A 13,383-nucleotide genomic window follows, 5' to 3' on the forward strand; every position below is an offset into this window, starting at 1 on the left:
CTCAGAAAATTAATATATATGCTCTGAAACATATATATATATATATAATCTTATTTTTTCCTATAAAAATTAAAATAATTAATTATAAAGTAGAGATTAAATTTCATTTTAAAACATACTTCCATACAAAATATTATCTTTTGCCAATGATTTAATGTATTTAATCGAAAAATACGTAGCAATAATCAATCATATTGCAGACAGAGTGAAAAATAAGTAAACAAATATTCGAATCAGTGTGGATGCTCGCCTGCGCGGCGCACAAATTCTCGTGCGCGGCAACAATTTGAGCAGTGCGCGGCCGCGCAGCCGCGCAGCTTAGAGGGAACATTGACCACGAGGCATAGGCGGTGGCCCACGTCGTCCATGCCTTACCGCCCTTGGTCATAGAAATGATGTATTTTGAATATAAATTATTTATAAATACGTATGTCAAGTTATATTTTTATTACGACGCAAAATATATTTAAGAGTTTACGACCACTGTGCCGGGTGAGACGTTGTTGAAACAAAAAAAGNTTTTAATATTACCGATATGTCATCGAAAAGAAAACGTGTTGTATTATCATTAAAAGACAAATTAAAGTATTTGTTTCGATTATCCGGATTTTTCCTTATCCGGACTACCTTCATCCCAATTAGTCCGGATAATCGAGGTTTTACTGTACTTTGAAATTTCTGTCGGGTGTTCTTAGTCTGTGGAAAATTTTATCTTTAAAACTTGGATAAAATGTTCACACATTAAGCCACAAAGCCAGGTCAAGGCGACACCCATTTTGTGGTAGTTTTTGTTTCCAGAAACTGCCCGATTGCTTGACAGAGTAACAATCAGAGAATAAAACTGGATATTCGTTGTATTCGATTTATTATGTAAACAGAAACCATTTGCAAAACAGAAAATATCAATGCTTGTCATTGCAATTAAATGTTCTTATTGGAATTCTCAGTACAAATTTGTCATTTAAAATTAAATATAGCAACGAAAATAAGATTGCTTTGAAAATGTAAATAATTCATAATAACATATTTGTATATTAAAATATATAATTAGAAAATAGATACTACTTAAGTATAATATATTATAATACAGTAGAGCATCGATTATCCGACTCAATTGGGGACTCGAGTTGGTCGGATAACTGAAAAAATCGGATAACCGAAAAGAAGGAAAAAATACATTATTAGTATAGTATGTTAGGATATTAGTATATCCCATGTAATTACTTTATTAGTATATCGCTATTAACCAACTTTGCGTTGAATTTTCATTGATGTTTAGCCTAACAATTTTTTTTTTTTTTTAAATAATAATCGTCGCTATTGTATCGTTAAAAATTATTTTTAAATTATTTTATTGCTCACGAAACAAACAACCACTCATAATTAGAAAATTAAATCTCGTTTAAATATTGGCCTCCCTTCAATGGTCGAGCCATTGATGCCAGCTAAAACACGCAAAAATTTAACAAAAATAATATTAAAGTAGCCAAGACATAGCCAAACATTGTAGCGCCACATCACTAGCAGACATTTGAAATTTGCGGACAAGAACGGTCGGTTAACCGATGTGACGGTTAATCGGGNAGCTCCCTACGAGTGGCTAATGGAAGGAATCGAAGACGGTTGCAGAGTGTGCATACACGAGGACTGCCAAATCCCCAGGGTGCCAATACCGGTCAATGTCAAATACTTCTTTTGTCATATCACTAGTATATCTCAAAGGACGCGACAGGGCTGTTGTAGATTTTAAACGTTTCTCACCATAGCTGTAAAAATCTAAATATGTTAAACTTAATAGTCATTTGTTTTCTAACTAATTCGTTTTAGGACCAAGTGTCCTTAGAAATTTTCAAAATTTACGACTTTTCGGTCACACTCATTAAACTAGAAAAATTTCTCTTTATTACATTAATAATACGAAGAAATCAGTCTCCACTGTACTCGGCTATAGATTGGCTCGGTTAAGCTTTTGTTTAAGTAAAATTTCGGCTTTTTCATCAGGATTTTGTTTATGTCCCCAATTCCCTAATCGCTTAATTATTTAACTACTTCTTAAGTACAAGTAAGTCGAAACCGGTTACTTTGTACTCGAATATTTGTAGTCTCGGGAAAAAAAGTGGAAAGACAAATTTTTATGACAACGGATACATAAATCGTAAATTTAAGAAAAATAAATTTTAGAGCTTTTTCTGTACCTCGTGCATCTCTCTCATTCATTAAATTTAGTTGTAAATTATGCTGTCAAAGTAACAGTTAATTTTTTAACATTATATAAGAATTGTACACGTTTTTTCTACATCCCCTTAGAGATGAGACATACGAAATCGTAATATCACTGGTTTAACATTGAAATCCGTGAGTAATATAAAATCGGAGAGCGGAATAAAAATATCAAATATTTTAATGTATTTTTTTAACTCCTGTCAACTATACAGAACTATCATAAAAACATACCAGTAAATTCTTATCGGTTGGGTTAAGTTATAAATCTACTCGTGATTCACGTAATCGCGCGAGGGCGGCCCAACATCTAGCGGGCAGGCGGCTAACAGCCCGGAACCGGTCCTGAATAGACTTGGATACGTGTAGCATCCACCCGAAGTCCTAGGCTTCCTCCAGCTAAACCGGGTGAGGTCGGTGCTCTTTAAAGCACGTGCGCGAATCTGGCTTTTTGGATGCTGACGATACAGCGCTTCCACTCCGCTACTAATATTCGAATACAAGTCGACCCCCCTATAACACTGTTGATTATTCCGTTTTATATGAATTCCATGTTGTACGAGTCACTTAGATTTTACAAATACATGTGCCGGGCTGTGAACAGCTCACGTATTTGCAAAATCTAAGTGACTCGTGTAACATGGAATTCATATAAAACGGAATAATCAACAGTGTTATAGGGGGTCGACTGTATACAATAACAATCTTATTGTTTTTTTCACGTGTAATATAGAAATTTGTAATAAGATACATAATGCGGTTATAATAAAATATTGTACGATTATTTTCATATAATTAAAATTAATATGTATTTATTTTTTTAGAAAATACAAGGGAAGCGGCACATCCACCGCTTCCAATGACGGCACGCCACTGCTCGAAAGGGATCATGGAGTGAGAGAACGTCCAAATCGCTCTCTTTGTTTGGAAGTAAGATACGTTTTTCATGTTTCAGCAATACTTCATCTAATTTTATGCTTGCTAAAAAGTTTTTACAAAGTAAGTATCATTGTAAACTTTTACATTACCTTTTACATGAAGATATTATGGTATTCGAAGTAACCTTTAAGACTGTAATTGTTTAGTTTTGAAATGAAGTTTACCTGTGTTTGCAGTCAGTATGAAAAGTGTACGTTGGGGGCAAGATGTGGTACCCATCTAGCCCCAGGTTGATTATGAATTTGGCCTATGAATCCAGAAGTGTTTTTGGAGGCAGACTTTATTGCTGCAGAGACGACAAACAGGCCCCTTCAGCAAGGGTAGGTATTTTACACAATATTAAATTGTGTAATATTTTACACAATTTTAATATTGTGAAAAATCCAAAATAATGTAAAAACATTAGCTAAACGTAATAATGCTAAGAACGTAAGTAATGCTTTATTCTATATAAAGCATTGCTTTTATAAGAAAAAAGATATAAATAAATTAAATTTCATATTCCTATAACAAACTGCATTTTAATAAATTGTCAAAATATTTTACGAAAACTACTGAAAACTGAATCGATGTATATAATGGCTAAACAAATCACCTACTTCTATTTCTGGCTGTGGCATCCGTTCTTGTTCCACTTGTTGGCCATTTATATTATTACTTTCGCTTAAATCAGTCGAATTCCTCATTTTTATCGTCTCTTTTTCTTCCGTTTTATTGTCAATAACTTTTGAAAAATTAAAGAACTTTTATTAGAGTTTAAATATTAAGACTAAGAAAATGTCTACAAACCACGTTGTGCAGTTGGAAAGTAAACTAGTAGCTATCATAGACCACTACAACAGAGGGAGTTTGGAGATAATCATGTAGCCTACTCACTGTTTAAACAATTGCTTTAGCTGTAATACAGCATATTATACTGTATGTTGAAAGTATTGAAAAATGTATTATAGACGTAACATCACGCACGTGGAAAGTGACAGTATCAAGAAAATTAATGACAGAAGTAACATTGAGCAGAAAGGATATTAAAACAGCAATATCGATCAAGAATTGATGTAATACGATAGCAGTGCGAGTCTATGCAATTACACAATTATAATTACAGTGCGTGATCGGTTAACGAACATAATCCGTTCCAAGACTTTGTTCGCAATCCTAATTGTTCGTTAACCGATTATCGATTTACCATAGGTTTCTATGGGAATTTGATTAATTCGTTCTGGAAACCCCCAAAAATAAAAAATATATACTTTATTACTACTTTTATTCATATGTAATAATAAAAATACATACATATATACACGGTCATGCATTTTTATTAGTCCTGTTTTTTCCGTTTGTGGAGGTTAAAGAATCTGTCCAATGTCGATTGCTTTTCTGTCTTCTTCACGATTTTTCAGAAGTAATTAATAGCATTGTAATTGTAGAGCTCCCTGGGTTTATTAATCTCAACCTGGTTTGGATGCCATTTTAAGACCGTTATTCTGACATCCTCCCACTTCTTCAAAAAGATCTTTAATAGCAGATATCGGCAGTTCTTTTATGTTTTCAGAAGAAAACATAAAAGAATTGTTTCTGTCAGAAATATAAAAAGCTGGAATTACAAGGGAGAGTTTCAAAGTTCGGGGGAATACTATCCAATCAGTATAATACTGGTAGAACGTCAATGTCGACGTCTCCCGCGCTCCGAAAAGTTTCGAATTGTTGCCTGAAGATAAAGGAAGACTAATCGGAATTCGTTATTTTACGTCGCTTCTTGTGTTTGTTTGGTGAAGTGTTCGTTGTCCGATCATAAAAATCTTTCGCGAAAGTGTTCGTTTTCCGATTTGTTCGTTAACCTATCTGTTCGTTAACTGATCACCCACTGTATTTTATTCAGTATTATAAAAAATGATCTGTAGCAACTGAAACATATTAATGGGAAGATAAGATAAAGAAGATATTGATTCTAGCGGTCTCGAGTTGCCATTTGACACAATGAATGATACGATTCTTTAATATCACGAAGCTAATAATATCACTTTATACAGCAGTTCAGATTGTGTGGGAAAAACCTACAGGAAAATCGTTTTATAATAAATGTTATCTTATCGGACTCCCATGAAAGAAACCTTTGTGTCATCCCATGCTTTTAGATACAGTGAAGCACCATTTCTTATTTGTACGGTCCCAAATCATTCCTATTCTTTTCAGTGGTTAAATATTTCGATTACTCTTTATACTGCATGTCTAAGTTCATTATAGAGTTTCATTTATGTGTCGTTTCCTTCTGACGAAAATAATTTACATCTGAATATTCATTTATAATTTCTATAACACGTTTTGTATTATTCTTCTATTACATTCTTCACATTCTCGAAATAAATAACGTAATATTGTTTCTCTAAGAGGGAAGATTAGCAGTAGATATTGGGTGTAAAGTGATTACAATACAGGACAGTGGTTTCCAGCATTCTCCAGTCTTCATATCTCTTTCGTGGAAACAGAAAATTTCATGCACTCCTAAACGCGCATAAATTAAAAATACTTAATGAATGTTTGACAAACGATTTCAAAAATTAATTAATTAAATTTTTTAAGTAAATTATAATAAGAAAAAGCTGTTTTGTAATTAAATACGACAACGATAACGGCGATTCATAATGTTGCTACTTATCCACAGAAATTATCATTAGCACCATATTTTAAATTAAGGACAGTGCCGTAGAGCTGCATCTTAATATGTTTGATTTTTACCTAATACACTTCAGTGAAAATTTCAAATTCAAATTACTGAGATCCAAGTACAGTAATACCCCTAACTTACGCGATAGGTGGGACCGAGAGATAACCGCGTAAGTCGAATTCGCGTAAGTCGGGGTATAATTTCACAATTTGTGTAAAATTCAAGTCGGATGTATGTAAGCTAATAAATGTTCTCGTTAATCTTATCTCGTCTTTTGATTCGTTCACGGTTACATGAAATAACCACACAGAGTCTCTCAAGGCTCCGTAGATATAACAAACACAGAAATAAATAAGTCGAGGTATTACTGTAGTCCAATTTTAATCATTTTATTTTCTTTTTATGAAATCCCAAGATCTCCAGTGATAAAAATTTACTTAAATGTACTGCAGCTCCTTAATTTGTATATAAGGTTTTCAAAATTTTCTGGTCTATTTCTAGGGTATAAAACAACATGAAAAAGTCTTAAAAATTTCCTGACACTTTACAATCTTTAGAATAATTTATTTTGTAATAATATATGAGTTAACGTAATTTTGTAATAGTGTAATTAATATTCACTAACGTAACTAGACTAATTATGATATTCAGAAACTTAATATTTAGTTAAAAATTGACTCCATTTCCATCTTTCTAAAAATACGATAAATAAACTAAAAGAAATGAGATACCATAAAAATTTAACTACCACTTTTCATTTTCACAAGTTACCGTAAATAAAAACTATATCATCTATGTCTAAATCTAAGCGTAAAATTTCACTCAAATATATTCAGTTAATTTGACATTTATTTACACGCAGTTTGATTGATCAACAAGGATTGATAATTTCAGTATTTTTATAGAATGTGTTTATTAAATTAAGAATGCGTTTGCGAAAATAAAAATTTAAAACAAAAATTAGAACATTTTTTAAGTAAAAATGAAACGATCGCGTTTTCAATTAATATAAAAACTGCTGTAAATTAAAAAGAAAAAAAATCATAAATGTTATTATTTGACACCCTACATGATATTTCATTATAAATAGAACATAAAATATTTTTAAAAAATTAATTTTGCTTTTGATTCTGTATCTTATTTAATATAAGAAGAGCTTCTATAAGTGTAAATTTTAATAATAAATCTTAATTATTGTAGGTGAACTAATTTAGAAATGAGTTAATAACTTGAGAAGACGGACAGACAAATGATGGATTGACCGACACTAATAGGTACAGTACTTTCAACAGGGATACTGGAACGCACCAAAAAAAACAGATATATGTCAAGGTTAAGAAAGTAGCAAGATTTTTTAACTTTTTAACCTCTTAATATATTTCAAATTTAAAATATATTATTATTTATTTAAGCGTGTGCTTTATATTTCATTTAAAACTTAGATTTTGATGAAATTTTCAAATAAATTTGTTCTACGATTCTGTTTTTCGTTAAGAGTCAATGAAACAATTTAACGAATGATAGTAAACGAAATTATTTATATTTTATGTTATGAAACATGGTTATAAAAATATGTTTTTACAGTTTAAACAGGATGCTGATTCTATAAGTTGAGTATTTTGTTTCTAAACTTAGATATTTTTTGATTCTTTGCCACAATTTTGTTGAAAAATATAAAAAGATGATTTGGCATTCCATTCATATTGTACATATTTTGCAGTTCATTTGTAAATACGCATTGCAATTCATCAAATCATTTTTTAAAAATAAATTTATATTAAAACAAAATTTTACGTATAAATTAATAATAATAAATCGGATAAGGATACTTTACGTAATCAACCGTTATAAATAAACCCTTTCAAACGTTCCAAAACATTAAAGTTGTTAATGTATCTCAGTTTTCCTTTTAGTAAAATAAAACTCTAAAAATTTGTTCAAGATGGCGGATTCGATTTTTCATGATAACCGAACGATAAAAATTAGCGCCCTCTGTGAACAGAAATGATTATTTAGGGAAGTTGTCATGCGATAATCATGTCGATTGTCGGTAGTGTGGAAGGGGGCGTATTAAAGGAACTGCTAAAAGTAATCAGCGTCAATGTACTGGGGGAACATAAAATGGCGCAAACCCCCAATACTCGTTTAGTAATTTTGGGCATAACAGGTGTTGGAAAATCTGGTACGAGTTTTTTATTTATATATATATTTTTTTTATTCATTGCGTTAGTGAAAAAGTTAATTATCATTTAACTTTGTAAAATTTATTCTCTCGTTTTCAACGCGTTCTTTATTTATTGCGGGTCAATGTTTAAAATTATGTTTTTCATAAAATGACAACAATAATAAATTATAATGCTTCTTTAAATTAATTTCATCATTTATTTAATATTTTTAATTTGTCTTTTTTTTTTATAATATTTGCGTGCTTATTTTGCAGCTCTTGTTGTCAGATTTATATCAAAACGGTTTATTTGGGAATATGATCCTACTTTAGGTAAGTTTTATAATTTTAATAAAACTTTAATTAACATTTATAATTATGATAATAATGAATTTTAATATTTTATATTCATATTAAAAGCTTTTTAATCGATAAAAGTAGTCAATGAATGAATTAATTAACTAATATTGATTGATTAATTAATTTATAATGTTATTTCTAAAAGTTTTAAAGTATTTTTTGAGTAAAACGGAAACACTATTATATATATAGTGAGTGAATGTAAAATTAATTATGCTCTATTAATATGAAATTAAATAAGATATGTTAAAGCCAAACAATTGTCGGCTTACAGATGTTAAGATAAGTTAATTTGTAGTTTACTAAAGTTTAACAGCATTTGGGAAGATACTGTGCAGCACTGTACATATAAAAATATTTGCCATTTGCGTCAGAAAGAAAGAAAAATTAAAACTTTAATCTGAAATAAATTTTTTATTAATTTTAAATTCCAACATTTGAATGACAGGAATAATTCAGAATGAAGCTTCTCTCAATTCAAGTTTAGTTTAAAATTATATTTTAAGGAGAGCGAACGAAAGAGTATACCTTACACTTACGTAACTAACAGAATATTTTTATCAACAAAGAGGTTACTATAAAATTTAACTGTTTATATAAAATGTACTTGATATAAGTTTTCTCATTCGTTATTATTTTACACTTTAAATAGAACTCATTTGAAATTTTGTTTTGCTGTCTGGAAGAAAAGGACTGTTATATAAAAGTGAAATTCGAAAAATATTCGAGAGATGGCGCTACAATATACAGAAATAAAGAAATAATTTTAAAAATGTTTAAATATTAGTAACAATGATAAAGTATTAATTTTTAATGATATAAATAAAAAGTGAACAAAGTAGGAGGAAAAAAAAAACTTCGAACCACCTGGAGGTGCCGGGGATCGAACCCGGGGCCTTTCACATGCAAAGCGAACGCTCTACCACTGAGCTACACCCCCAACTGATAGCACAGTTCATTATTGAGCTATTTAATCTATAAATTTGTAAAATATACTAATATATGAATTTAAATATGTTTTCAGAATGCATATATAAGCACAGTATCTGCTTAGATGACGAAAACATCACGATGGAAATATTGGATACAGCAGGAAGCGTAAGATACATTTTTTTTTTTTTGTTTTACAATAAATAATTTTAACTTTTTAATATATAGGACTGTTAATTCACTCCTAGACAGACAATTTACATCAAGAAGGAAACATCTGCTGGGGAGACGGCTTCATATTCGTCTATAGTATTAATGACAGAGATAGTTTCGATCAAATTCAGCATCTATATAAACTCGTCTGTTCTTTAAAGAAAATGAACGAAGTCCCATGCGTTATTGTCGGTAATAAAAACGATTTAGACCACGATCGACAGGTTAGTATCGAAGAAGGAGAACAATTAGCACTCAAGTTATCGTGCATTTTTTATGAGTGTAGTGCATGCGAAGGTGGTGATGTGGTTAATGAAATATTCATCGAATTACATCATTCCATACTGAGGAGAAGACTAGTGCAACCTCCTAGAAGACGTAGTTCGGCTCATCAAGTAATTCATGTTCTAAATAAAATGTTTACAAAAATTAATTCGTGAAAACTTACGCTTATAAATTGGCTGTTGTACAGTACATTATAATTGGATGTATTTGAATTGATTTCGAAGTTTATTTATAAATAAATTAGTCATTAATGACGGAATAATATTTTAAAGAATGAGTAAATTAGTGATAAGTTTATTGTATATAGATAGAGTTAAATAATCCGAAGAAAGTATAACAATCTGATATTGTTAGTTTCTTATTTATTTTAAATTACATTAATGTTTTGTCTTAATTATATAAGTTAATTTGTCAGTATAGGAAACGCACATGCTTGATTTTTTTCGTAAAATTCTTGAAAATTACCTAGTCCAAGGATCCCCAAAATTAGGGTGACTACCCGTCCTACTGTGGGAGGACATGTCCTATAATTAAACCTTTTGTCCTACGTCCTACCGCCTAACGGAAATGTCCTACTTTCACAGATAACTACTTCTGGGCCAATAGGTAGTCATTAATAATAACAATACTGTAAACTTATTTTTTCATATTTTTATATTAAATAATGGGTACAATTGCAACAAAGAGTAGTATTTAAAACAACAAGAGTAGTATATCAATTTAAAATTATTTACTTATCAATTTTTGTGTTTTGTGCTTTTTTACTGCCGAATTTTATTGTTTTAAGCTAGGTTGTCAAATATCCTACTGGGAAGCATTATGAAACTTCAAATGTCCTACTTTGACTACATCTGGTCACCCTACCCAAAATGGTCGATAAAGCGTTCTCGAATGTTGAAAACTAGTCGGTCGATTACCCCTTCTGCACTACGCTCGAGCCTCACTCGAGTAAGTTCCATAGCGTTGCTAAAAACCGAGTTTTTAGACCCTTTTTAAAAAAATTTTTTTTTATGTTTTTTGTCTCCAAATTTTTTCAAAATTTTTTTCCCGCGCGAAAAAATTTTATCGCGATTTTAATCTACCTTTAATGACGGCTTAGTTATTTTTTTATGGAATTTTTTTATCAAATTTTATTCATCGTTCTAAAGTTCTAGTGCACGGATTTTACTTCGGTAAAGTTATTTAAAGCTAGTTTCTGATATCAAAAACGACTTCCAATAGTTTTTTATTTTTTTAATTAATAGATTTTATTATATACAGTAGATCCCCCTATAAAACTGGTTCCTATAATTACGATTCCTATAAGACGGCGAAAAAATCGTGGCGGTATCCGTACACAACGGTAAAAAAACTCCTATAATTACGTAAAACGTCATCGGGCAGCCGAACTACTGTCTCGCCGTCCGTAGCGCCACGCTACGGACGTTTAGGCGGGTAAATTGAGTTTAGTTTTGTCTGTACATATAATTATATATAAATTAGGTACTGTACATATAATTATATATTAATTATATATAAATTAGGTACTGTATATATAATTATATATTAACTTAATTTATTGTAACTTTATTATAATTATATATATGCTTTCTGCCGCCTGGCAACAGTTACGGAGATTTTAGGCTAACTATCGTCTGTACAGTATGTAAATTAGGTACCGTAAGTCTAATACAGTACTGTAATTTTATACATTTCTTGTGAAAGAAACATTTCTTATTCAACGGCGATTAAAATTATTTATATTAATGATGTCTCCAAAGTTCAACGAAGTTTTCGCAGAAAAATAACATCAGAAATCGCGGCCGCGGTTTGCTGCGCTGTTCCGCGACGAAAACAAGCTTGAGCAACGGCGATGTCGAATGGTGCACACTCGGTAAGTAATCCTACAATTTTTTGTTTATAGCGTAGTTTATACGGATTATTTCCAAAAAAAATATACGTATTTTGGAAATGTTGAGTCGGATTAGTCTAGAATCGATTAATTTTATGGAAGAAAACCTTTCAAACAGCCGTAGTCCGTAAACTTCACACGTGTCGGGCTGTGATTGGCTGTGATTCCTACAAAATCGGATTCATAAAGAACGGAACGTATCTACCGTCTTATAGGGGGATCTACTGTATACGTTTAATTAAGTCAGGGGGGTCGGAAATAGCAATAAAAAACTTAATTTTTTAAAAATATTTAAAAATATACGGCCAGCTAGTATTCACCCTACTATAAACCCTTCGGCTCCTGTAAGTTTTATGAGAATCTTCCGCGAAAGACGACACCAGCTGTTCTCAAGGTCATCCAGCTGTAAACACAATTACTCATCAGCGTCAGATTTCGCGGAAAGGCGAGACAATGGAAGTTAAACTTTAAATCTTTCTCTTCAAAATTAACGCATTTCTTTTGTTTTTTTCAGTTTTAAGTATTTTTTATGTTTAATTAAAGATTTTAAAAATAAAAAATAGGAACTAAGGGGTAAATTACTGTATATGACAATTCTGATGATTTAATAAGTGCACACTAGGAAGGTCTTTTCTACAAAAACGGTAATGAATTAATAATAAATAAATCTGATGAGACAGTATTATTATCGTTATTAACTGTATCAGCAAAAAAAAAGAGGGTCGATAAAAGGTCAAGCAGTCCCTGAAGGAGCAATAGTCAATAAAGTTTGGGGATCCTTGACTAATCGACCGTTTTGATATTACTAGCACCTCTGTGAAAAATGAATGCAATATACTATGTTCATTAACTTATTTATATATGTTTTTATATAAAATTGACATTTATACAGTAATTCGTACTCGCCTCCAAACTCTAATGTAAACTCCAAACTTCCTCTTCGCCTGAAATATATCAATGTGGTATAATTAAATTTTATGCTCACACTTTACTCAGTATTTCTGAATGATACATTTGTAAAATTTTTCAGAAAATTGTATAAGTTAAAATTTTAATATTTCGAGTGAAGAACTATTTTAATTTAGATTAATTACTGAAAACATTTAAAATAAATTAATCGCATTTCCTGAGAAAAAATAAACTAAAATTAAATAAATTAAAGCATAAATTGTCTTAATTTTATTATTAAAGTAGCAGACGAACCCTGCGTTGCCCGGGCAAAAATAACTACATCAAAAATTAAGATTAGAAGATTAGAAAAGTACGAAATAATCTAATAGATTATTTCGTACTTTCAACCCTTCTATTATATTAAATTACAGTATTTGATTTATATAATTACAAAGGTTATCTTAGGTAAGGGTTTATCACACCGAGTTACCAATCTGTACACATTTTAAAAATTCTTCAAATTGTGTACAGTAGAGGAATAAAGAATTTTTAAAATGTGTATATTGGTCACTCGGTGTGATAAACCCTTACCTAAGATAACCTTTGTAGTTATAAAAATCAAACACTACAATATAACAAACATTAAAACGAACCCATATAAACAATTTGGTTATTTAACATTTGAAAAGTGATCCTTGTTAAAGAGGCTGTGATACCCCGCACGTGATCGAAACTGCTAACCTTAACGTTCGAAAGACTTCATATGACTTGTTTAAATAAAAAACAAAAATCTTGTAAAAATGCTATAATAATTGCTTTTATATG

At 30.7% G+C, this 13,383-nt stretch overlaps 2 protein-coding genes and 1 non-coding gene across 5 annotated transcripts in view; 1 reads left to right on the forward strand and 2 right to left on the reverse strand.

Annotated features, from left to right (window-relative positions):
- The window catches only part of LOC111622465 (protein CASC1-like), a 28,035-nt gene extending 20,247 nt beyond the window's left edge, over positions 1-7,788 (reverse strand). For both annotated transcript variants that reach the window (XM_023364842.1, XM_023364841.1), the window contains exons 1-2: positions 7,654-7,788; positions 3,759-3,883 (exon numbers count right to left, since the gene is read on the reverse strand). In XM_023364842.1, the coding sequence (XP_023220610.1) occupies positions 3,759-3,845 (87 nt within the window). In that variant the 5' untranslated portion in view covers positions 3,846-3,883; positions 7,654-7,788. The remainder of the gene's footprint in view (positions 1-3,758; positions 3,884-7,653) is intronic.
- LOC111622463 (ras-related and estrogen-regulated growth inhibitor-like) lies at positions 7,219-10,039 on the forward strand. 2 transcript variants are annotated; one of them, XM_023364840.1, is made up of 4 exons: positions 7,219-7,433; positions 8,265-8,321; positions 9,373-9,446; positions 9,527-10,039. In XM_023364840.1, the coding sequence occupies exons 1-4, from the start codon at positions 7,376-7,378 to the stop codon at positions 9,929-9,931; spliced, it is 594 nt and encodes a 197-aa protein (XP_023220608.1). In that variant the 5' UTR covers positions 7,219-7,375; the 3' UTR covers positions 9,932-10,039. The 2 variants fall into 2 exon arrangements, with proteins under 2 accessions (XP_023220608.1, XP_023220607.1); XM_023364839.1 differs by lacking the exon at positions 7,219-7,433 and adding an exon at positions 7,830-8,006.
- On the reverse strand, positions 9,217-9,288 carry Trnaa-ugc. The gene has a single exon. It is a non-coding gene; the product is annotated as a tRNA-Ala (tRNA).
- Positions 10,040-13,383: the final 3,344 nt, after the last annotated feature.

This window comes from Centruroides sculpturatus, unplaced genomic scaffold (genome assembly GCF_000671375.1).
Source record: "Centruroides sculpturatus isolate CEXI.00-Female unplaced genomic scaffold, Cexi_2.0 scaffold150, whole genome shotgun sequence".
In the NCBI taxonomy this organism is placed as follows: Eukaryota; Metazoa; Arthropoda; class Arachnida; order Scorpiones; family Buthidae; genus Centruroides; species Centruroides sculpturatus.